The sequence below is a fragment of the Corvus hawaiiensis genome, chromosome 2 (assembly GCF_020740725.1).
Source record: "Corvus hawaiiensis isolate bCorHaw1 chromosome 2, bCorHaw1.pri.cur, whole genome shotgun sequence".
NCBI classification, from domain to species: domain Eukaryota; kingdom Metazoa; phylum Chordata; class Aves; order Passeriformes; family Corvidae; genus Corvus; species Corvus hawaiiensis.
The window spans coordinates 123,346,712-123,371,481 of NC_063214.1; the positions used below are offsets into that span (position 1 = coordinate 123,346,712).

General features: G+C 50.3%; 1 protein-coding gene and 1 long non-coding RNA gene across 2 annotated transcripts; one reads left to right on the forward strand and one right to left on the reverse strand.

Moving 5' to 3' along the window:
• The first annotated feature begins 487 nt into the window (after positions 1–487).
• On the forward strand, positions 488–12,478 carry LOC125321186 (epidermal growth factor receptor kinase substrate 8-like protein 2). The gene is given in 13 exon segments (XM_048293581.1): positions 488–688; positions 907–1,047; positions 4,950–5,024; positions 5,686–5,834; positions 5,980–6,115; positions 6,415–6,545; positions 8,416–8,527; positions 9,295–9,414; positions 10,259–10,400; positions 11,494–11,553; positions 11,556–11,676; positions 12,083–12,215; positions 12,455–12,478. Coding segments are annotated over 13 exon segments (1,545 nt in total).
• A 4,115-nt stretch (positions 12,479–16,593) lies between these two features.
• On the reverse strand, positions 16,594–21,086 carry LOC125320700. The gene is made up of 2 exons (XR_007201255.1): positions 20,377–21,086; positions 16,594–18,168 (listed from the first exon to the last, which is right to left on the reverse strand). It is a non-coding gene; the product is annotated as an uncharacterized LOC125320700 (long non-coding RNA).
• Positions 21,087–24,770: the final 3,684 nt, after the last annotated feature.

The following is a 24,770-nucleotide window of genomic DNA, read 5'->3' on the forward strand; positions in this document are numbered from 1 at the left end:
CCCTTTTGTTCCTGACCAACAAGACCTGTCCCAGTCCCAGTCCAGCCACTAAACAACTCCAGTGTGATACCGAGACTGTCTCACACCTCGAGGCCGACACACAACAGCAGCACAGCGCCGGGAGTTTAATCACGTTTCCCTCATTAGAGGAGACAAATGACCGCTCAGGTGCACAAGCACTCCTGCAGAGCGCTTCACTAGACCCCGTTTTGCAAGAACTCCCCCAGGCTGCAAAGCCCCATTTGCCAGGGACCTGAGAGAAGAATTCGGTAGTTTTAAAGGAATGTCAGGAACTAGGAATACACCTGAGTGTAGGAGCCGAGAGTGCCGAGAATATTTCTCGGTCTCCATCTCGCCCGATCCATCTGTTACGGCGCAAGGCAGAGGCAGGTCCCTACCTCCCGAGCCTGGGGTCCTCCCATCAGATGAGCCATGCGCGCGGCCAGGGGCGGTCCCGGAGCTTCCATCTGGCCCTCCCGCTATCCCCATGCGGCCCGGATTCGCGGCCGCTTCCGCGTTTGAACGGCGGCGCCTGCTGCTGACGTCATCACTCCCGCCGCTTCCATCCCGGCCTTACTTCCGCGTTCGGGAGCCCTCGCTTCCACGCCTGCGCGGCGCGGCATCGGCCACACCTCCTCCGACCCCGCGGTTACCCCGGCAACGCCGCTCGCGGCTCGAGCCGCTCCTGGCCCGGCCCCGGCCCTGCCCGGGACGTCAGCCCCGGCCCCGCTTCCAGCCCAGCCCCGCCCCCGCTTCCAGCCCAGCCCCGGCCCCGCTGCCCAGCACCAGCGCTTCTCAGGCCAGCCCGGTCCCGCCCACGGTCCCGGCCGCCCGCCCGGCACCTCCAGCCACACACGGATGCTTCAGCTGCCACGCCGATACGACCGATAAGCACAGCACCTCCAGCCAGCAGTGCAATTCTTTCGGCTACTGCAGCTCCATCGTACGAGCTTTCGGCAGCTACACCTCCTACCAGCTCTGTGTCCACACAGCCCCCGTCTGCACCGCAGCCACAGCCGTGGACACACAGCAGGGACATTTCAACAGGTACCGTGTCACGACGGCATGCACCCCCTATCAATCACTCTGATAACACCACTCAGAGGATTATCACAACAATCACACGATGCTGAACCATGTTTCCCGTGCCATTTCAGCGAAACAAATACGATTTCATCTCCAGAACAGAAAGAGGACTTTCTCAACTATATGTGGACACCTCTCTCGCTCCCTTTTCCCGCTCTCCCCTCTGCTCCCAGCGCTTCTCCTGCAAAGGGCACAGCTTTTCCTGGGCTCTTTTCCTGCCGGGCTGCAGCGAGCGCTCCCCTCAAGGAGCAGGGGCAGCTTTGCTCGCGGCAGCAGCGATTAAACAGAGCAGGCCCGGAACGATTCCTGCTTAGCTGGGCTTTGAGCACATTCCTGAGCCAGCACGGCAGCAGCGAGTGAGGCAGCGGCACATGAAGGAGGCTGCAGCTCCGGCCAGGCTGGGGAGGGGTTCCTCTGTAAAATAAGAATATGGAGAGACAAACCAGAAAGGGCAGGAAAAAAAGAAAAAGCCAAGACAAACTAAACTTTTTTTTAAAAATAATCCGGATCCAGAGGGACTTCTGGCTGGAGAACTTCCTGGGGAGCAATCCTGCCCCTCTGGGAGGCAATGCCAGGGCAACTCCAGCTGAAACCTGCACACAAACACCACAAAGATTTCAGATATTTGCAGGAAGCATCCACTTAGCAACTGCTGCTTAATAATTTATTCACTTTCCCATTAAATGGTACATTCAGTCCACAAGACTTCAACACCTTTCTGGTAGTTTTATTTACAGTCTGCAGTGTGTTCTGTAAAACACAGGAGTGCTCACAGACACACACACACAAACATTTAAATAAGTACAGTTTATTCCAAAGGAAGTCTACGCACTACTTTTCCCATAAAAATTATAAAAAATACTTTAGTTACTGTATTTTACCTAAACCAAGATACTTGAGAATTCTTCCACAAGTGATGCCCCCTGCCCACAAAGGGCACTCCGACAAGAAGAAATTCAGGAGACTGCATCACCAAATAAAATCCTAATGGCAACTGCTTCAATGCACCAGAAGAACAAAGAACTCCCACTCTGCATCCAGCAATCCCTGCTCTGCAGCCTGTCTGCATCTGCTTTTGTAGGGCTTGTGGGGCTTTTGCACTCACTTCCTTCTCCAGGGCAGTTCCCACAAACAATGATGACTGAATTTCTGCGGACTGTCACTCGGCAATCCTGCATTTCACACATCCAAAGGGAAACACTTTCCTTTGAGCCCTTTATTTCAAGGAGTCTCTTTTTTACTGAGCATCCAGTGAGAACAGTGCCCAGTTGTGGCTGTTATTATTTCTCTGCTTTTGCTGCGTGGCAATATTGTGCTGGAGCTCTGCAGAACATGCACTGCAGCCCTTGTCTCACTGGGGCACACCGAATTGACAAAAAAAAGGCACAAAGATGAAACTCCTAAAGCAGCAGCAGCCCCAAGTCACTGAGCTGCTGCTTCCCACCACCAACACTCTGTGTCTCAGCAAACACTTCCAACACATGAGCCAAGGCCACAGGGGAGTGAAAAGCCCAGAGCCTGCGGGCAGGACAAGCACTCCATTGATCAGTAACAAACCAACACAGCTCAGCTGGATGGTGCACTTAAGACTGGACCTGGAAGCATCAGGAAAAGCCATTGGAACACAAGCTCAGCAGCACAGAATCCATTTGTCACCAGCTGATGAGATGGGAGGCTCTGTGTGGGACACGTTGTGCATTCAGCTTCAACAATGCCACAGCTCCACAGCAGCGCTGAAGAACTTCTGCTTTTAACTGTTGCAGAGGATTTTCTCAATGGAAGTGAAGCTGTCATTAACAGAGGAACAGCACATGATGCACAGCATAACCTGCAATAAAAAGCTTTTGCTTTCCGGCATGTAAACATCCAGGTTACTGGACTTTAGCTCATATCAACGAATCTGATGATAGATTTTTAAAAAATTTTTCTTGGAACTAAAAAAGTAAAATCTTCCATAAAAGGATAAAGCACAAAAATACTCTCTCAGTAAGTCTCAGGAAGCCATTTAATACCTTCCATGTCCTAGGAACAACTAGGCAAAACACTTGGAAAGTGTGAGCAGTAGAAATGTTGACCATTGAATGTTTGGCAGCCGTGTGCTCCAGCCCCTGGGAGGGGCTTGTCCCCCACTCCACACCAGTCCTGCAGCTCCCCAGCTATTTCTTCTTCTTCTTTGGGGGCTCATCCTTCCTCAGAGCTGCTGCTGCTGCTGCTGCTGCTGGAGGAGCTCGGATCCGAGTCGAAGTCGGAGGAGGAGGAAGAGCTGCTGGAGGAGGGGGAGGGGGAGGAGGAGGAGGAGGAGGAGGAGGAGGAGGAGGAGGAGGAGGAGGAGGAGGAGGAGCTGTCCTCACTGTCACTGTCCTCAGAGGAGGTAGAGGAGTCCTGGCTGTCAGAGGAGGAGTCGCTGGCTGAGCTGTCACTGCTGCTGCTGCTGCTGCTGCTGCTGGAAGTGGTCACACTTTTGGACCTGGGAGAGAACAAAGAGCTGAGCACAGCCCTGCCAGAGCCCACGGCACCGTGTTCTCTGCTCTGCTGGAATTATCCAAAGATCAATTCGTTGCCTTGAAAATTTCCAGGCCTCACCACCTAAGATGAATTCCTGTGCCCTCCCTCCCTTTCCCACTCCTGGATGAGTGGATTTTGGCCATTTGAGCAACGGCAGAGTGGCCCCAGGGCATGACATAGCCCAGCAGGACTGCAGAGAGGGGCAGAGAGGGAAAGCTGGCCAGGATCTCGTTCCCAGCCCTGAGCAGGGGCTTTACTGGCCTGACTGTCCTGTACTACCCGAGCTCTGGGGACAATGAACCAGGCTGAGTCCCTGCCTCACCACTGCAGCAGGAATTCTGTCAGTTGTGACCAAACTTGTCCAGCGAACACATCCTACAAGCTCCTTCCTGGGCAGTTATTAATAAGGAAAACCAAGAGACTGTAAACAACCTTAAAGCAGGATACCAAGCTCCAGCCTTTTCTTTGAGAAGCAAATATGGCTAATTTGTGCCTGCTCAGGATCAGAGGGAGCAGCTGATCTCCTGGCAAGAGCCCAGGGTGGAGCACGGAGCAGAGCTGGGACACTGTGCTGGGGTCCTGCCACGTTCCTCACCATGGGGCTGCCGAGTCCCTGGGAAGTGCCCGTTCATTGGGTCACCCTGCTGCCAGCAGTTGGCTCCCACTTCCCACTCCACATTAATGTTTCATCTCCGGCATTTCAAATGCTTTGCATTTCGGTAGGAGCAGGGAGCCTGTCTCCCATGGCAACAGTGCCAGGAGTCCAGGACAGGAGAAGGAGCTGAATGGGAGCACAAACTGGAGAGGTTTCTCACCACAGCTCAGCTGATTGCTGTTACTGAAACCCAGTTCTTGCAGTAAATTAATCCCAAGTGTTTGCTCCTCCATTCTGCCACAGCTCACCTCAAATACCACTGGATTTGGAGCCTTTCAGTGGCCAGGGCAGCTCCGGGTGCCACAGGCAAGACCTTGGTGGAGACTTTCCCTTGTCAGCAGTTTGCCAGGGGACCCTCAAAACACCTATCCTGTTGTTTTCATCCATGAAACTAGTGGGATTCTCAACCCTGCAAGAGGCAGAAGCACCAATAATCCTGGCCCTTCCTCACTAGGACTTTCAAACTAAGCCAAGGTCGTCTGTGTCTGTTCAAATTAGCTTTAAAGTCACTGATTTAACAGAGAGGGTATTCCCCCCCTCCTGAAATTCATTGGGAAATAGAAATGGACACAAAATAAAAATGAATGATTCCTACTCCTCCATCCCTTACTCTTCTCATCAGTCCACAACACTCGCCCCATGTGACAGAAAAGAGAAGGCACACTCAGGTTAGGGTTAAACTGTGTTTACGTTCTCTTTTCAGGCCAAACTAAGGAAGCACATCCAAAACCCCCGTGCTTCGGAGTTGGTGCATTTCCTCTTCGGGCCACTGGAACTGGTAAATCTTATTCCCAGGTCTCACTGGGAACTCCTTTTATTTCTAGTTCACACTTACAAGTAGATAGATTGTGAAACAGGGTTGGAAAACTGCTCACACCTGGCCACAGCTTTCTCAGGAACTTCCAGAAGCGATGCCGGTTGTTCCTGGCCTCTGATCCAGTTTGAAGCTTGAAGTAAATACAGGAACCCCAGCAAATATGAATCCTTCCACCGGGTCAATAAGGCATTACTGTGAACAAAAGGGGCAGCCAGCTGGAGTCCCCACTGGGAATCTGTCTGGTCTCACCTTCAGGCAAATACGGCTCAGTATTTGCACTGAAAATGCTTGGAAGCAGAAATCCCAACTTGGAAAAGGAGCCACAAAGGAATAGCAAGATACTTTCCATTTTCTGAAGTGTCAGCTTCTGACACTTCACTTGTCTGTAACAACAGCTCATTTGTAGATCAGCTCTTCCTTTGACTCCAATCCAAAAAAATCTCATGTTCCCTTGAACTGTCCAGTCTCCTTCAAAGACTTAGGTTGATGTTTCTTGCAGTGACTGAGCTGATCCAAGGATCAGCTTTGTCTTCTATTCCTGCTCGTCTGTGTGTCCCTGGTTGGACATTTTGACCGTTTCCTGCAAGTTCTCTCCTCTTTGTGTGGTTTGTGTGTGACCCAGATCATCAACAGCTGCGGTGGCCCCGAGCTGGCCCAGTCTGTCCTCAGCCCGCTGCTTTCTAAAGACGCCACCGATTTCCTGAGAGGACACCTGACACCCAAAGAGATAAACCTCTGGGATTCCCTGGGGGAGACATGGACCAGATCCAGGTAAGGACAGAGCTGCCATCTCCCCAGGCTCCCCACGCAGACGGGATGCTTGGATTCCCTGATGCTCCTGCTTCTTCTTTCAGGGGATGCCCTGAAAGACACATTCTTCGTGAATGTCACCTCATATTCCCACTTTCTGTCCTAGAGCCGAGTGGCCCCGAGACACGAACATCCCCACCTACATTCCCAAATTCCACAACGGCTGGGAAACGCCCATAGAAATCTTCTGTGGAGCTCCCTGGGAAATAGACATTGGACACTTGCAAGAGGAGGTTAGTCCTGTGTCCCTGTCTCTTCACTCTCCCTCCCCCTTTTCCGGAGAAATGGAGCTGCAGGGGTAGTGGTGGCGTGCAACAAGTAGTTGGCTCAAAACTCAGTTGGATCTGGTTGCCCCAGTTAAATACAGAAAGCAAATGAGGCTGGAAAAGGGCAGCAATAATGAGCCTCTCCCAATCCAAGGCAACAGCACCCTACAGCGTAACTGAGCTCCAGGGACACAGGCTTCCCTGGAGAACACCTTGACCAAAATCTGCCAGACCATGACTCATCTACCACTATCCCTCTCCTTTTCTCCGACCAGCTTTCCCCTTTCCTGGTAACACTGACTCCATGTCTGCCTTTCCAGCTCTCTTCACTCAAGCGTGGCCAGACGGCTGAGCAGACACAGGTCGGGGATGCCTTCAAACAGAACATCACTCCACATGGAAATAGGTAATGGATCCGCACGCCCGGAGCTTTGGCTCCCACCTCGGAACCTCATGAACGCACACGGACACGTACAGTGACACTGGGACGTTTGGGCATCCTGGAGACAACTCCCTGCCACTGTAAATAACCACCAAGGGAAGACAAAGATCAGCTGAGGGGTTATTCCCATAAGCACTGTCTGCTGTTTAACCCCCAGCAGCTCTGCAAGGAAAGGAATCGCAGGTGTTTTCCACCGCAGGAGGCAAAAATATTGACTGACTTCATCAGTCCATCCATAGGTCTGGTTTCCCAACATCAGCCCAGCAAAGTGACCTTAAGGATCAGGTGCCAAAGATGCTGCACTGCGCTTTGGCTCTCCATGTGTGTAGAGACGCTGGAATCATGGAATCACAAAAGGGATTGAGTGGGAAGGGACCTTAAAGGTTATCCCGTTCCAACCCCCTGCCATGGCCAGAGACACCTTTCACTATCCCAGGTTGCTTCAAGCTCTGTCCAGCCTGGCCTTGGACACTGCCAGGGATCCAGGGGCAGCCACAGCTGCTCTGGGCACCCTGTGCCAGGGCCTCAGCACCTTCACAGGGAAGGATTTCTTCCCAATATCCCATCTAAACCTACCCTCTGGCAGCGGGAAGCCATTCCTCCTTGTCCTTTCACTCCAGGCTCTTCAAGTCCCTCTCCAGCTCTCTTGGGGCACCTTTAGGCACTGGAAAGGGCTCTAAGGGCTCTCCAGAGCCTTCTCTTCTCCAGGCTGAACATTCCCAGCCCTCCCAGCCCGTCTGTGTAATGCTCTAGCTCTTGGAGCACTTCCTGGCCCTTCCTGGCCTCCTCTGGACTCCCTTGAGGATCTCTCCATCCATCCCAAAGTCACCCCAGCTTGCACAGACAGAAGCTGCCTACAGGAGGAATCTGCCCTAAGGGAAGGGCACACACAAACCTCACCTGTTGGAAACACAGGGCCAGGGAAGAGCAGCCCGACCTCCCAGCGCTGCTGGAAAACATTTTAGCTGAGGAAGGAGCTTTGTTTCACTGGAGAGAGCAGCTCCCCCTTGGCTTTAAACAAAACCAAAGGCAAACCCACTGATTAGGGGCTGAATAGAACAGTGTATTTCAGTCCTGCCCACCTCTCCCCCAGGGAACCGACAGGGCGCTGCGTTCAGACAACTCTTCTTAATGAGACAGAATTCTAGAAAATGGGGGAAAACCCGTCCCCTTTCTTCAGAAGTCTTGGGAAGGTCACTTCCAAAGCCAGAACAAACAAGGCCACCCCTTTGCCTTCGGTTTTCCCCAAGGGAAAGATGGCTCTTCCACCTTCTAACAGCCCTGACACTCATTTCCCATCACCGGTTACTCCGCGGTACAAAACCTTCACCAAAGTACTTTTAGTTCAGAGTTTAGAAGCCCCATCTGCTTCCTTGTTTACATGAGCTCACACCTTGGAAACTGTCACATCTCGGAGCGCAACCAAACTCTTCCCAAACTCCACGCGAATCCTCTGCCGTGATTTGACACATCACTTTACAGGGATTTGACTCAAAGTTTTCAGCTGACCATCCACTTTGCTGATGCCAGTTCGAGTCTGGGAAAAAACCCTCAAGCCAGACTGGTTTTCCATGGTTTTCTGTTCTAATCTAAAGGATTTATAAGCTTTACTACAAGAGTTCAAATCCACAGGAAAGTACCTTAAATCAAATTATATCAGCAAAATAACTTTTTCTCATTCACCCCATCACTGATTCTGGTAGGAACATCAGGTGGTAGAGATGCAATGTGGAGCAGGGAAAGAATTAGGATCATTTCTCTTCTCCAATTCTGATTTTCTTGGCCTTGTTGTTGGATGGGCCTCCACTAAAACTCCAGTTTTTCTCTTCTGCAGGAATTTCGAGGCCCAGGGGGTGGCTGTGCCCAAGAGATTTGCCAAGATCCGCTACGATTTCACCGCGCGAAACGCCAATGAGCTCTCGGTGCTGAAGGATGAAATCCTGGAGGTACGTGACCGCTCCTGGAAAAGGTGTGTCCCCCAGGGGCAGGAGAGAGCTCGGGATAGCAACAAGCACCAACTCCATTTTCCCTGGTGGTATCTCAGCAGTGACACAAAGCTTTGCTCAAATCCAAAGCTGGAGCAGGCTGCCTGTGCTGTGTTGTGTCATTTCCTCAGCTCAAACACATCGGTCCCATTTTAACCACAGTGAGGAGGGAGGACAACAACTCGCTCTAGAGCCCTGCTCATCCCCCGCTGGGTCGGCTCCTTATTACCCCTTCCTCCTCCACGAGGATTTGTTTTCTCTGAAAAGCACCTTTCTCATAACCTTTCTCTTACTGCAGCACTGTTGGCAGCTGGACAAGGTGGGATGTGACTTGGGCTGACACTGATCTGTGACCTGAGGAAAAGGTTTCTCTGCAAAATGTAGCTTTTTATTTATTTAATTATTTATTTTAATGCAAAGAGACATCAGAAACTCAGTCATTGGGAAAAAAAGGTCTGGAGAAACAGGGACATTATGTAGGAACTATGAGCTCTTCAGCACGCAGAGGTGCTCTCCTGTTCATCCTTACGATAAATTCTGATGCTTTCCAGGAAAAGTTTCAGTCCTGGATTGCATCTGAGAGCAACAGATCTAATTAGAGCTCCTGGCCTCAGTGATTTCCTTCCAGTAACTTCACCTTTTGGATGGTCCAACCCTGCTATATCCTGGTTATTTATGCCTGAAATCCCATTTTCCCACTAGCAGATTTATTTTTGTCCCTCTCTCAGGTGTTGGAAGATAATAAGCAGTGGTGGAAGTTGCTCAACCGGAGTGGGCAGGCCGGTTATGTTCTGTACAATATCCTGGATGTGGTGAAACTGGAAGAGCTCGAACAGGTCTGTCGTCAGGTAATACCTGACTGGTATCAGCTGCAGGGCACAATCTGCCTCTGGGAATAATGCTGTCATTAGACCTCCCTGGATTTCTTAGGATACTATGCACAAATCAGGACAGACCCTCAGAAGTAGACAAAGCCAGGAGATTCCTGAGTCTCCTATGATAAAATTCACATTTTGCCACGATCGTCTTCCCAAATAAGGCCTATCCTTCCTATTTGTGCACCAGCCTCCTGCTTTCCATATTTTTCCACGTCAAGATTTTTCTTGGGGGTTAAATTAAAGATGGACACTTCCCTCAGCCAGTTCAGTTCAGCACCAGGAACATGTTACTGGAGTGGAGGCAGATGGAAACACCATCTAAGTGAGAATTAACTGAATACTGCAACTTGCACTGCAGAAATGTGGAGCTGGAGTGTTCTAAACACCCAAGGGAAGCATGGAATTGCTTCCCCATTTTGGTATTGCAGCGTTTGGGCAAAGCCTAAGGGGGCCCAGCAGGCTTCTGGATAAATCCCTGCTAGTTTAATCAAAACGTCAAAAAACTTTCCAGTCTGCTCCAGGCCCTTGGCAGTGGTCCCGCTTCACATCCCAGCTACGGAGCAGTGAGGCTCTGCCTTCCAGTGAGATCGAACATGTTTGGCACATCTAGGAATTCCCTTGCGCAAACTTCAGACTTTGCTTTGGGTTCTTCATTCCCAGAAATTAACTTCTTCCATGCAGCTCCACCTGAGGTCTCCCCAGCCCCACATCAGCACAAGGAGAACACGGCAGTTTGTCCCTCCGTGGGTGTGAGGCCGAAAGCTTAAGAAAATTAAAAACTACCAAAAAAAAGTCTTACTTTTTTTTTTCCCTTTCTAACCAGAGGTACAAAGGAGACCTGAGCCCCAGGGGCTATGGCCCATCCAGCCCAACCCACAAGCTGCCTGCCAGCTACGCCGGGGATAAGCGGGGCAGTGAGATGTTGTCGCGCTACTCCGCACAGGACGCCAAAGAACGTACGTGTGTGTCCCACTCTGGGCTCCCCTGGGTTTGGGCGCTCGGGGGACCAGACCTGCCCAAGGGGCTCCCCTGCACCTTTTACTGATCACAGCAATGGAGCAGCACTGTGTCTGGAGGCCATTCCAGGCAGGACAAGAGCCAAGAGAGCAGCCCTGGGGCTTGTGACACCTCCGGGGCTCTCGAGCGGGCTGGGCCGAGCAGGGCAATAAGTGATCACCCCATGCCTCCTTCCTCCAGTTCTAACTTCCTCCTCCTCCTCCCAAGGAGAGAGTTTCCTTTCTCTTCCAAAATGTTTAAGTGTGTCTAAGGAACAGCTCAGGTCAATCCCTTTCTCTCACTTCCTTTTGCTCATCTCCCGGCACACACACAGTGCCCGCCTGGCCGCTTCCTTCATGTGATTCCACAGAATTCCCGGCCAAACAGGAGATCCGCATCACTCCCTCACCCTGCACACGCTGTGGGGCTCACAGAGCAGGAGAGAGATCAGGGGCCCTGCTCACCTCACCCCTTATCCCACCCTGTCCACTCCTGGAAGCAGGAGCCCTTCTGGGACGACAGGAAGCCCCACAATACAAGGACACAAATCTGTTCATATCACTGAGTTATTCTCCACAGTCTTCAGGAGTTTCATGGGGAAAGCGATACTGGATGAAGAGTCACTGGAGTTTGCACAGAATCACAGGATGCCCTGGGCTGGAAGGGACCTTCAAGCTCATCCCATCATGAGTGTGTTGCTCATTCCCAGTTTGTGCTTCCTGCCGCTTCTGTTCTGTTGCGGAGCAAAACCTGGAGCTCTGCGATCAGCAAATTAGTGACTAGAAGTAGCAGAGAGGACTGAAAAGGTCTCAATTCCAAACCGCCAATTGTAGATTCTCACAGAACTGTGCTTCCACATCAGGCAACAGCCAAGGGGTGATGGGAGCAAAATAAATGGCAACACAGGGGCACAGGAAAATGGGAATCACTTTTCTGGGCTGAATTTCAATAAGAATGTTGAGCCACATCCCCATTTGCCTTACAGTTTCCCCACAAACATTTAATGGCATTTTTGACTGAAGACTTGATTTCATTCCCTACTTGTTTCTACAGAACTTATTCACCAAATGGATGAGCTGAACGACGAGCTGCTAGAGAAGATCACAAACAATAAAATCAGCCTCCCCACAGGAATTTCAAAGTGGAAAAGCCTCAGCAAGTTTTTGTGCCCCTCACCTTTGAATCCAGCACTGAAGAAGTTAAAGCCTGGCTGGAGGCCAAGTCATTCAGCAAAGAGTAAGATTTGCCCTATTGCCACGTGCAATGCTCGTCCTTCCCTGGAGAAGGAGCGGGGGAGGCCACCGGCACCATCTCACCTGGGACAAGCCACTTGGATTTACTTACAGAGCCTGTGTTGCAAATTAGATTTCAACCCTGTTCAATCCAGGCTCTATAACCAGAATGTTCAGAGCCCAAAGTCACTCCCTTTCTCTGGTATAAATAGTTTCTTGAGGATAAATAGTTAACTAACTACATCCACGGCCTGAAATGCTACTGGAATTGCAGCTGCCACCTTGGAACAGCCCCAGGGCCCTGTTATATGGTCCCACTGCAGCTCCTGGCCTCCCATCTCCAACTCCTCACCTCTGGCACGAGGCCACGTGCAGCACAATCGTCATCTCCCTACTCTGTGTCTCCCCAGGACCGTGGAACACCTGGACATCCTCACCGGAGCTCAGCTCTTCTCCCTCAACAGAGAGGAGCTGAAGAAGGTGTGCGGTGATGAGGGAAACAGAGTCTACAGCAAGATCATAGTGGAGAAAAAACAGCTGGAGGTAAGCATTTTTCTGGATAATTCCTGCTGGAATGGGGGCTGTACCAGCAGCGTCAGAGAGCTCATTAAACAGGCATTTTAAAAAATACAATTGTGGGGAAAAAAAATGCAACCAAACCTACACCAGCAATAAAACACACGTAAAAATTCCAAAGTGTCTTTTGAGCAAATCTGTAAGATACCCCTGTTTCCACTAATTAATCTGCTTTTTACTGATATCACTTATCTCTTTGAAACTAGCTCTACTTCTACAGCATTAATTAAATACTGTCACTTAACTGCAGCTTGAAGTTCAAATCCAAACTGCCTGTTTTGTTTCCATTCCAGAAAAGCAGAAGGCAGTCGGAGCTCCAAGAAATCATGAAGCGCCGCCAGGAAAGGATTGATTCTGCAAATTCAAGTCTCTCTGCTTTATTTCAGCTCTTAGCCCTAAGTAGTGCAGAAAAAAAGGGAATGAAAGCAATGATTCCTGGCCCAGACCGGATGCAGCAGAGCTCCCCTTGGGGTCCAGCTGCCATCAGAGTGACAATTCCTTGAACACTGTTGGGAAGAGTTGACAATAAGACCATGTCCCACGGGGAAAGGTGTTTTAATTTTGCATGAAGTATTTTTTTTATAACTATATATTTTATACTGAAATTTTCCGTGCATGCGATCAGAGCAGGATTCACACGGGGCTGGATGTACAAGGGCTGGCTTCAAGCAAAAAAAGACCCCCAAAGCTTTTCTCCGAGGGCTGTCCCCCGCTCCCCACTCTCCCCTGGCAGAGCAGGCGTGGCACACAGCACAAGAGAGGCCAGCCTCAAGGCTTGGAGCTTGGACCAGAGGAATAAGGCTTTAGAAGGTTTTAGAAGGTTTGGGTTTAAGGAAAGGACATTAAAGCTCATCCCATTCCACCCCCCTGCCATGGGCAGGAATGCCTGTCACAAGCCCAAGTTGTTCCAAATCCTGTCCAACCTGGCCTTGGACACTTCCAGGGATGGCGAGTCATGACCTCTCCGGGCAACCTAACCCTTTCTATTTCCATTCCCATTTCCTCCTCAGCGCAGGTGTCCCCTGCAGCCCACGAGCACAGGGCCGGTGACAACTGCCTGTCCTTGTCCTGTCCCCCTGTGCCCCCTCGTTGGACAAGGCTAGAATGGCAACACACATTCCCGAGGTCTGGCTGCTTCCTTAAATCCATGGACCAGCTAGTGCTATCTCTGAACAGCTGAAATGAGCTTTCAGTGCCTAGAAATGAGCAGGAGTGACAAACAAAGGGATTTGAATCTGGAAATAGGTGAGTTCCACCCGCCCACTGCTGCTGATGCAGAGGCTGGGGCTCGGGGCAGATGGGCAGCCCTTCCCTGGGGCACAGATCCTGCACTGGAATGTTGTGGTGGTGTTGCCAAACCGGGCCTCAAACCAGGAGAAGATAAGCCCTGACCATTTGCTCCCAACCCAGGCACACCCACAGCCCTTCCCAGGGTGTTGGTCACTTGTCCCCATCTTCACGTTTTCACTGCAAAAAGTCAGCTGAAATGATTCCCAAACAGCTGAAACCCCAAAGCACACTGGGAAAGGCAGGTTTAACACACATTAAATGGCCACAAGAAAAAAACCCCTCTAATTTAGCACAGGGTGTTGCTCTTTACTTCCCGTTTTCCTTCAAAAAGTTATGTGCATTGTATATAACAATCTGTAAATAGGGGTGAGGAAAATCCCTCTCCCTAGAAGCAGAATTAAGTGATTATGCTTCCAAAATTTACTCACCATTTCAAAACTCAAGCAAGCAGCGTAGTTCCTGTCCACAGCAAGTTTGGCACACTGCATTTCTAGCTCTGTTTGACTGACAGACCAATCTGATTGCAAAGCAGTGAAGCACACAGAGCTCCAGAGCTGCCCACAGCCCAGGGACAGCTGGGTTTTCTCTCTCAGCACATGCTGAGTCTTTGTCCAAATTTGTGCCTGTCATTGCACATTTAATGGAAAAAGCTTTAAAACAGCATCTGGGGAACTCATGTCTAAAACTGAGAACACCAGTGCACCTTAGTTTTGCCTTCATTCTTAAGTGTCTCCAATGGATAATCTGTTTTCTTCGTTTGAAACGGGACACTGCTCTCACCAGCAGAATTAGGGTGCAGGCAGGGGAGGATCCTGGGTTTAGTCACAGCCCTGCTAGGATCTGAGAAGGGCACTCACCTTGTCAGGGAGGGATGAAGAGGACAATCCTCCTGAGAAGCCCTGGCTCCGGATTAGGGTGGAGATGGGAGGCAGGATGGCAAGCACGGGAGGTGAAAAAGTTTCTAAAATGAAAATAAAAACGAATGTTGAGCTAGGAAACACGCCATCTTCTAATCCTGGGGTGTAGAGGAAAGCAAATCACAGGGAATTACAGTTATCTGGGATTTTAACAGGAGTGTACATGACAGCTCTGTAAAGCTGGGAGCCACAGGAGCACTTCCTAAAACAAGTATCTCAGTAGACCTTATTGCAGAGATCACTTTTACAAATTTCCATGCGACTGAGCTGTGCTCTGTTTGTACTGCCTGCAGACAGTACATTGATGTAACTGAGTGAAGGAGACAATGATATAACCGTGCACTGTACAAGATTTATTAAAATAGTTAAGTTATACTTATAACTCCATCTCCGACTCTTTCACTGGGTTTTCATAACGGTTTGTCACTGAGAGTCTCAGAAACTCAGCAGAATGTCTGAAACCACATATTTCCTTTTGGTTTTGGGGACTGACATTCAACAGGAAGGATGTTACGGCCTGGATAGCTGTGTCTTAAGAATAGGGGCAAAGCACGAGAAGGCTGTACAAAAGCACATTCTTGCCTCTCTGGAAGGGGAACGACTGTGGCAGCTGTCCCAAGTGGAACCATACAGAAAGAGGGAACAGCATAACCCCATGACTAGGAGCCTGTTACACGGATTCTCCAACATTTCCAGCCAAGAGCCATCCTGTTCCCAGAAGCAAAAGTTTGTCTTCTCTTTTCCTTAATAATTAAATTACTCACTTGAAATAACTGGTAATTCCTTCTGTAGATGTTTTGGGGAGTTCAATTTCCAAGTGGGCCCACACTAACAAGATCACCTCTTTTACAGCCTAAATAAAGTTCAGGTGAACCACGAGCCCAAAACACCTGCCTTACTGGGCCGGGGGCTCTCTCAGCGCCTGGAGCTGCACCCGATAAACCATTTCGAACCTTGCCACAACGGCGGGGAAGGGAACACAGAGCGCTCAGCTCCTGCAGCGGGGCACCACCGACGCAGCTCCGAGCCTCCCCTCACGGCCGCCTCCCTCATGGGCTGCCCGCCGCCACCTTGCGGCACCGGCCGCGCCCGGGCCCCGCGCGGCCATGAGGGACGGGCGGCTCAGGGGCGGGTCGGGCGCCGTACCGGCCGCGGGGAAGACTGCCGGGGATTCTGGCGACACGGAGACTCCGGGGACAGGAGGTTCCGGGCCCGAGAGATTTCGGGGCCAGGAGACCCCCCCCGATACGCTCCGCTGGGGACGATGGCGGCGGCGCGGTCGCCAAGGCGAACCCCCGCCCGGCCCTCACGAACCAGCCAATCAGAATCGCTCTTCCTCCCGCTGCCCCGCCTCGGCTCCTCCCGGCCTCGTCCGTCTCCTGTCCGCGCTCCTGATTGGCCGCTGCCGCCCAGCCAGGCTGGGATTGGCGGCGGGCGGCGGGAGCGCGCGGGCCGGTGCCCTTCGGGCACGTACCGTCCCTCGTGGGCGCGCGAGTCCCCCGGAGCCGCGGACGTGTCGGTGTCCCCCGTGGAGCGGCAGAAGATGGAGTCGGCGCTGGAGCAGCTCAAGCACCACACCACGGTGCTGGCCGACACCGGGGACTTCAACGGTGAGAAGCGGCATGAGGGGATCCTGTCTCCGCAGCTTCTGCTTAGCCCCCTCTCCCGCCCCTCTTCACGGAGAGTGGGCGAGCCCGGCCGAAGGGGCGCGCGCTGCGGGGACCGACCCACCCTGGGGCCGGAGGGGGGGCGAGCGGGACGGCGCTCGGTGGCGGCGCTGGGTCTCCATCCCAGGGCAGATCCCGCCCCGCCAGGACATTGTCCAGACCCCCCCGTGATTTCTCCCAGTTTGCCCTCGAGTGTGCCCTGACCACTCCGTTCAGCTCTGCGTGCTGTCAAGAGGAAGTGCCAGACTAAAGCCAGGCTCTGCTGTTCTAATTAATTTTGGGTTTTCTTCCAGTGGGCTGTCTAGATCTGGGACTTGTTTGGGGTTTTTCAGACTCACGCTTGGACGGGGCTTGGAGCAGCCTGGTCCAGTGGAAGCGAGTGGAACTGGATGAGCTTCAGGACTCCTTCCAACCCAAACCATTCCAGGATTCCATGATATGCTTAAAAACTGATTTGGGGTTGGAGAGAAAGAAGGGAAATGATGCTTTTTATTTGTTTCAGTTGAGCTGCACATTGATCTTTTCCCTTTTTGCATTTCCAGGATGCAGAAAGTGAGAAGGAACTTGAGGAGATGTGCTCGGTCCCAGAGAAATAATTTTGAAAAAACTCATCTCACTGGATACTGCAGCAACAGTAAAATCCCAAATGGATTTCATGATCCTGACAATTCTGAGTGCACTTCAGGGATAAGGCACAAGATCTTACAGAAAAACAGATGCAGCAGTACACATCCAGGAAAACATCTTGGAATTAATGGCATAAAATCATGGTTTATTTTCCTGCATATGTTTGATTTTAGGATCCCTAAAATGTTACATCCCTAGCATCAGGCGTCAGGGGGTAAATTATAGGAGGTTTGTGATAAAAAATATTTTTGGTTATATATAGGGCAGATATTTATGCCTTACATAACTCATGAATATAAATATGTATTATATATTAGGGCATATAGCTATCTATTTATATATAACATATTTTTTATGTGTGCACAGATATAGTTTATATCAGACACTGTGCCTGTCTGATGGCCTTGCTGCTGAGCTCCCAACTCCTTCCTGAGGAAAACATCAGGCAAAAGTTGTTTGGTTTAAATGGTCCCTCTTTTCCTTAATAATTATTTTACTCAGTTGGAATAACTGATAACAGCTGTTAGAGATGTGCAGTTCCCAGTGGGACCAAGGCGCTTGTCTGCACAATGCAGAGTGGCTTTTAAGACATTCAGTAGTCAGAGAAGTGAGGATTAGGATTTCAAATGCTCTTGGGCAATGAGGCTGGCCAGAGATCCCTCCTAACTCACTGTGGGACAGCAAAAACCCCACAGCCAAGGGTAACCAGGGATTGTGGGGATGGAGAATTTAATGGCAGCAGGGGGCAGCTGTGCCAGTTCAACTGATAAAAAAAGTAAATCCAAGACTCCTCTAGAGAAGTATTGTTCCTGGATGTGTGTAAATACAGGGACACCTCTTTACTCTCAAGTGAGGGAGGGTTGTGGTTGTGCTGCCAGTTTACCCTTGAGAGTTCCAGGCTTTATTTCAGCTCCCCTGGCCGGGCCTGATGTGCAGCAGCAGCACAAAGGCCGGAGCAGGCAGCTAGCTCTGGGTGGGCTGATGCCATCACGGCCCAGTGGGGGTGGGAGCTTAGGCTGTGGTGGCAGCCTAGGAAAGGGATCAGGTGTCTCCTGGAACTGCCCAGAGTGCAGGAAGGGAGGGGGAACTGAACTGCTCCCACAGAACCCTGCTGGGCTATGGTTCTGGGCCAGGCCCATCAGAAAAGTGGCATCATCAGTGGCACCTCAGTGGTTATTGTCCTTGGCGCTCTCAGGATCAGGATGAAATCATGTTCATGCACTACTGGGAAAGCAGGGAGCAGGATCAGTGCTGTAACTCTCTACACTCTCTCCAGGAGGGCCTTGGGTCATGGCAATTTCATGTGTGGAATAGTTTCCTGTGCCTGCCTGGGCAGCTGCAGTTATTGCACAGGCATTCAGGGCTGACAGTTCCCTGCAGGGAGAGCTCAGCACATGTGCCCAGAGGCAATCCCAGCATCTGAAAGAAAGAAAGAAGCAGCAAAAGGTGATTGCTTCTCTTTCAAAGTTATTTCAAGTGCTCACACCCAAACCAACCTTTGCTCTTGATTTTGGCCTGGTGCATCATGAGCAGTAGGCACAGGTCATGTCATCAATGCTGATATGAGAGATGCCTTCTGGGAGAATTCAGCTGATTTCCAAAGTTCCCTTCCTGCCCTGTGCCTGATCTGCACAGCAGAAAACCTCTTCCAGGAAGGGATTGTGCTCCCTCTAATCCCATTTGCCCAGTCTGTTCCATGGGGATATTGCCAGCCTGGGGCAGCAGAGGCACACGCAGCACCCAGCACTCTCTGCTCCAAGCACAGCTCTGGGCTCCTTTTCAGACTGCCTCTGCCGCAGGGTTTTCTCCAGGAGAAGCCAAGGAATTGCTCATGGAAGGGTACAGATTAAGTTATCCCAAAGGGAAGTAAAGAATAAATATCTCATTTTTCCATCAAAATGCTTATGCTCTTTCCTACAGATTATTTCAAGTTTTTCCCACAAGCTTTGCCCTACCCATCATCCCATTTTTACCCCAAAAAGTAATTTTCTCTATCCTCAAGAATGTCTCAGTGTCTATCCCCAAAATTTTCACTGTGTCTCTGCCAGTGACTACCTCAGTTTACCTCATGCTGTTCATTCTCTTCCCTGGGGGTTGCTTCAGATTTTCCCTCCAAGCTGTCCCTGTCTGTGCACTTCTGATTTCTTCTTTTTTACAAGAAAGTGTTCATTCACTACTCTGGAGATTAGCTCCAGTTTTACCCCCCAAAATTGCCCTAACATTCACTATTCATTGCCTGATTTTTACCTCAGTATGTTCATTCTCTGCCCTAGAGATAACCTCAGGTTTTACCCCCAGTATTTTCCCTACCTGCCCACTAATTATTTACTCTTTTTGACCTATAAATATTCTCTTTCTACCCTGGAGATTTCATCAAGTTTTACCCTGAAATATTTCACTATCTTTCCAGTACTGTCTCACATTACCTCATGATGTACGCTCTCCCTGCCACACATCACCCCAGATTTCACCTCCAAAATTATTGCTACTTGTCTACTACTTATTACCTGATTTTCACCTCAGTATGTCCATTCTCTGCCCAACAGGTCATTTTAATTTCTACCCCCAAAACTTTGCCAACCTGTCACCTAGTGATTGCCTCAGTTTACCTCAAAAATGTTGTCTCCCCTAGAGATTACCTCAGACTTAAGCCCCAAATTTTTTCCCTGTCTGCAAGTGACTACCTCTGTTTAACTTCAGTATGTTCATTCTCTGCACTACAGACTCAAGTTTACTCTCAAAATCTCCCTGCCTCTCCAACACTGATTACTTCCTTTTTACCTCAAAAGATTGATTTCTTTTCTACCATGGAGGTTACATCAAGTTTCACCCCCAGAATTTACTAATACGTCCACGACTGATGCACTCAGTTTACCTCAAAAAGTGTTCATTCCCTCACCTAGAGATGCCCTTGTATTTTACCCCCAAAGGTTTCCCTACCTGTGCACAACTGATTGCTAATGTTTACTTCAAAATCTTCATGCTCTCCACTACAGGTCACCTCAAGTTTACTTCAAAAGTTTTCCCTACCTGTCCATTAGGGATTATCTCAATTTTTACCTCCAATAAGTCATTCTCTACCTACAGACACTGGATAGTAAATCATACAAAGATCTAAAAGTCTGCACAAGAAACAGCAGAAGGTTTTCCATGAATAACACAAGTTCCATTTTTCCCTCCTCTGCCTAGGACTGCTACCAGGAGACAGGAGAGCTGTTATCAACACTCAAACCTCCCAAGCGTTGTTATTTCTCTAAGATCAGGGCCGGCACTGAGCTACTCCCATGCGCTTGCAGGGCTCTGGGGAGGGGCAAGATGACATCCCACTCCTGCCTGGAGAAATTTCAACGCCCTAAAAAGTCATTTCCCTTCTCTCTGAGCCACGGCCAAAGCAGCTGTGTAGAACAACATGGACTATTCATGGAAGGGATGATTCAGTTGTGGGAAAAACGCTAAAGAAAGACTATCACCCCAAATTTCAGGGTGAAAACACACTGCTTGTTAACAGGAGCACACAAACTCATTTAAACCAGAGAGGAAACTGCACACCAGGAAAAGAGCTGAAAGATATGCTCTGCCTTGATTGATAATTCCAAAGGAAATTCCCCACGGATCATAGGCAATTACCTATAATTTTACCTCCATAATCACTGGATTTCTGACTTGGGTTGCTGTGGAAGCGTTTCACAGATGCCTTGAGGGGTCAGGGGCTTGGTTGGATTCTTTGTGGTTAGTCCTGACAGGCCCAGGCCAAACCCACCCACCCGCATCGCTGCTCCACCCCAAAGTTGCGTGAAATACTGAGAACAGTTTATAAATACTCCCCCCTTCCCTGTCCTTCCTTACACATCCATGGAGCAAATGTACTCTATCCATTGTTCCCAAGAGCACCTCTCCAGCCCACATCCCAGTTTTCACCAACACAAACCAAACAGACCTAAGACAACTATTCCATCAGTGCCTGCAATTCTCAGCTCCCTGTTCCCTGCCACTCACACAGCAATCTCACCTCAGCCCAGAGACTCCCCATCCCCAAAGGGAAACAGAATCTGACGGGGCACAGCTCTGGCACCACATTTCTCCTTGTTCCTGGAAAGTCCTAGGTAAATCCAGTCCCTCAGACCTTGCATCCCTGAACACCAGGAGAGCTGGAGTTTTACCCAGATCCCAGCGCCCTGCACAGCTGCACTGACACAAGCACAGGCTGATCTCTCCGCCCAGCACCATCCCTCATTTGCCTCCCATTGCTCCCCAAGCATCCCCAAACCACCCTGTGTCTGTGCTGGGGCCAGGGCCTGCCCCAAGGCCAACCAGAGGCTGTCACCCAGCCCTGCACCAGCTGCCACCCCTGGGAGAGCTGGGAATGCACTGAGAGCTCGGCTCCCCAGTCCTCAGACACACAAATAATGCCCAACCTGCCCCTCTGGGCACAGCCAAACACCACAACTCCATCATCCCCAAGGAACTCTGGCAGTCGCCTCTTCACCTCTGCCCTTTTCCAAAAGACACAGGTAGGACTGGGCTGTCAGAAATGGTATTCCCTAGGCAGTTCATCCCAGCAGAGAGGAGAAGAGGAACCCTGTGTCCCTCTGACTGACCCCACAGCATGGGCAGGACCAGCTGGGTTTTTTGTATTCTAAATTTTAAAATGAACTGAAGAACCTGAAAGGCAAAAAACACCACACACATAAGGTTAGAGCCAGTCAACACACACAGACAGACACACTCTCAGACACCCCTTCTGCAGCTTACATGCTGACTGCAGCCCTTACTAGAAGCACTCCCCCCTAAAGAAGATGCTTTAACATCTTCTTCCATCTGCTGCTCCTTGATGTGGAACAGTAGATCCTGGGAAAATTGGTAGCATCAGTGACCATAGGGATCAAAATCTGCCTCGGGGACCTGCAAGACAGCATAAGGCGGTCTGCAAGTAGCTGACAGCAAGGAGTTATCCCCACACCAGGCCCATAAACTTTCTACCCAAAAGCCCATAGACAAGAGAGGAGAGTTTTGAAACTGTTCAAACTAGCCATGACTGAATGTGCCAGGGCAGGGCAGCTCCAAGCATAAGTGACACATGGACACCCAGTGCATCAAATATAAGCAGAGATGACACGAAGACTTGAGAGAACGCTTCAGAAGATAAATTCTTGAGACCAGGATGCTTTGAGGCAACGGAAGCTACAAAACTACTGCAGTGAGGAGGCTCTAGTACACTTCATATAGAAGTCCAAGGGAATGGCACATGAAAAAAAGATACTACCAAAACTGAGAAGGAAGATGGATAGGAACACCTTGTGTACTTCTTCTGGTCTCAAAAAGCAAAACCATAAAGATGCCAGAATAAGCCCGATCCAGGAAAGTATGTAAGCGCTCCTGCTGCTGATATGGCCCATAACGATGCCTGTAAAGCATTGAGACATCACAAAGCCCTATGGCACTGAAGACAACGGACACAAACCACATAACATAGACACAAACTGAAACTGCCCAGCAGTTTTACCTGATGGACCCAAGATTCCTAGTGCAAGATGAGCCAGAGGCCGATGATGCCAAAGGAAAGAAGGCTCTATGGCAGTAGTACGTGACAGTGAAAGGTAAACTCCTTATGAGAAGTTAGTGCCAAAGCTAGTAAGAGGATGCTCAAGAAGTGCAGTAGGCCTAGAGAAGGAGGCAACGACTGCCAGCTGATACAAAGGGATCCCTAGAGAATGATTCTGCCGCCAAAGGCTGAAGCAACATCACAAAACATGACCAACCGACAAATGGCCAAGATGCAAGAGGCCCGTGTGCTACGCTCAAAAGTGCTCAAAAGCGTGGCTACACTGAAGAGTAGGCAAAATTTAGACCGTGGCAATCATGCCAGACCCAAAGGCAGGCTCCTCAGGTGAAAAGATGGACAATGACATCGAGACTCAACATCCAATGATGCGAAGCGCACAAGAACATGGAGATGGGTTGGAACTGCCCGGCCCGGCAAAGGCTCGAGTGATGCTGAAGAGAAACCCTCTCTCCCTTAACCTCCAAGGGGCCCAGCCCACTACAGCCCTCTCCTCTAAGCTAACTTCAAATTGCCTCCTGTGATTCCAAAGGCTTTTGCCTTCTCCCAACCAACAGTCCCCACACTTAGCTCTCTGAAGACCAGCAGACAAAATCCGTCCTCAACAGAAAAGAAGGCTTCAGCACCGTGGATGTCAATACATGGCCCACAGCCCACTTGGGCAGCTGCAAAAGACGGAAAATAATGACAAAATTCAGACTGTGATTACACATCCCAGAAGTGACCCCTTGCACAATGCCCCTCTCCCTCATAACTGCTGAGGCACATCACTCACCGGCCGTTTCCAAACTTAGGCTCTGCACCTACTTGTGGTACCTAAGACAACAAAACAGAAACTGCGACTATTGCCCTCCAGAAGAATAATGCACGGGCTCCCTCTGCACCACTGGCCCAGGCTCACCTCAAATCTCCATCTGACTCTGGAGGTGGCCCCCAGACGATACCTGCAAAGCGAAAAGGGACACGCTTCGCATGCTGCCACGTACCTCTCACCTATCAGTCGCCCCACCTAAATGCCAGCTCACCTGCTCGCCTCTGTCCCTTGGCATGCCCAGGGCAGCAGCAGCACCTGCAGAGAAGCAAAGCAAAAAAACGTGCTGAGAGACTGAAACCACAGCCTCCCCACTCCAACTCAAGTACACCACACCTACAGCTTAAGCTTGCACCCACCTGGCCTCCAGCATCCCAGGGCCGGGACACCTTCCCAGTGGACCACCTAAAATGCACAAACAAAAACGGATGCTTAGAGCTGCACCAGAAACTGATACCCAAGCAGTAACAACTCATTCTGTCCACCAGTCACCACTCACCTCGCTCCATCGACCTTGACCACTGATATTCAGCATTACTTCCTACCAATAAAGATGATGAAGAACAAAGCTGTAACACAGTCACCATTTACACTTGCCCTGCAAAGACAAATAGTGACTGACCTTCCTGTGGGAACCACCTCACCTGGTATGGGGCGCTCTGCCACAGATTCAATCCATCTGCATCTGAAAGAAGGTGATGACAAAAGTCAAAGTACCGCATGAGAACTTACCACCTCCAGACATCTTGTGCCAATCTAGAAATACCATCTTGAGTCCAACTAATCCCTACATTACAAATGTCAAGTCCCTAGGACTTATCCTATTACACCTACACCCAGGCTATGTAGCAGGGCAAAGCAGCCCCAGGCCAAACACACAGACACCTGTGACACAGGAGATGACAAACCAGGGGATGCAACAAGGAGAGGAAACTCTCAGCAAGAAGAATTACCAATGAGATGACCTAGATGAGGCCAATGAGGCTCAAAGAACTCTGGCAGAAAAAGACCCTAACAGAAGGACTTATGCCAAGAACCGCAAAGATGGATGCCCGAGAATCGTACGGTTGGAATCCTCTACCTATCCTCGCATTCTCCCAAGTCCTAATCTGTTATAAGGGATCATTGCGGTGCACAGCTGTCAATACAGCTCAGAACAAGACTGTAAAAGGTGTCTGACTCAAGAGTGCTAAAGAGAGATGCGATTCCGATGCATGTCCGAGCTTGCAAGTCAAAGGTTCAAGGGTACCAGCGTCGGGCCAAGGAACACAAAGGAGATGCTAAGGATGATGCCCAGCATTTCTGATAAGCCCCTCAAAGGGGTAAGGCAAAAGACATGTGACACAAGATGCCCAAGAGACACAGAACACACAATAGACAAGTGACACAACACGCACAGGGACTGCTCTGCCCTGCACACCTCAGCATTGTGATCAAAAGCGAGACTTGGCCTTTACGTGGCCTAAGGGGCCCTCTCGTGGACATCCCCATCTCCAAAGCTAATTCAAAAATCCCTCCCACCAAGTCCTGACCCAGCACCCCACTCTCGTCCCCCTCCCTGAGGTGTAGCCCTCGACTTAGCTCTCGGATATCCAGGGATGCAAATCCTCATCAGGTGCAAAAGAAAGCCGCCTCATCATCTGGGAAGCT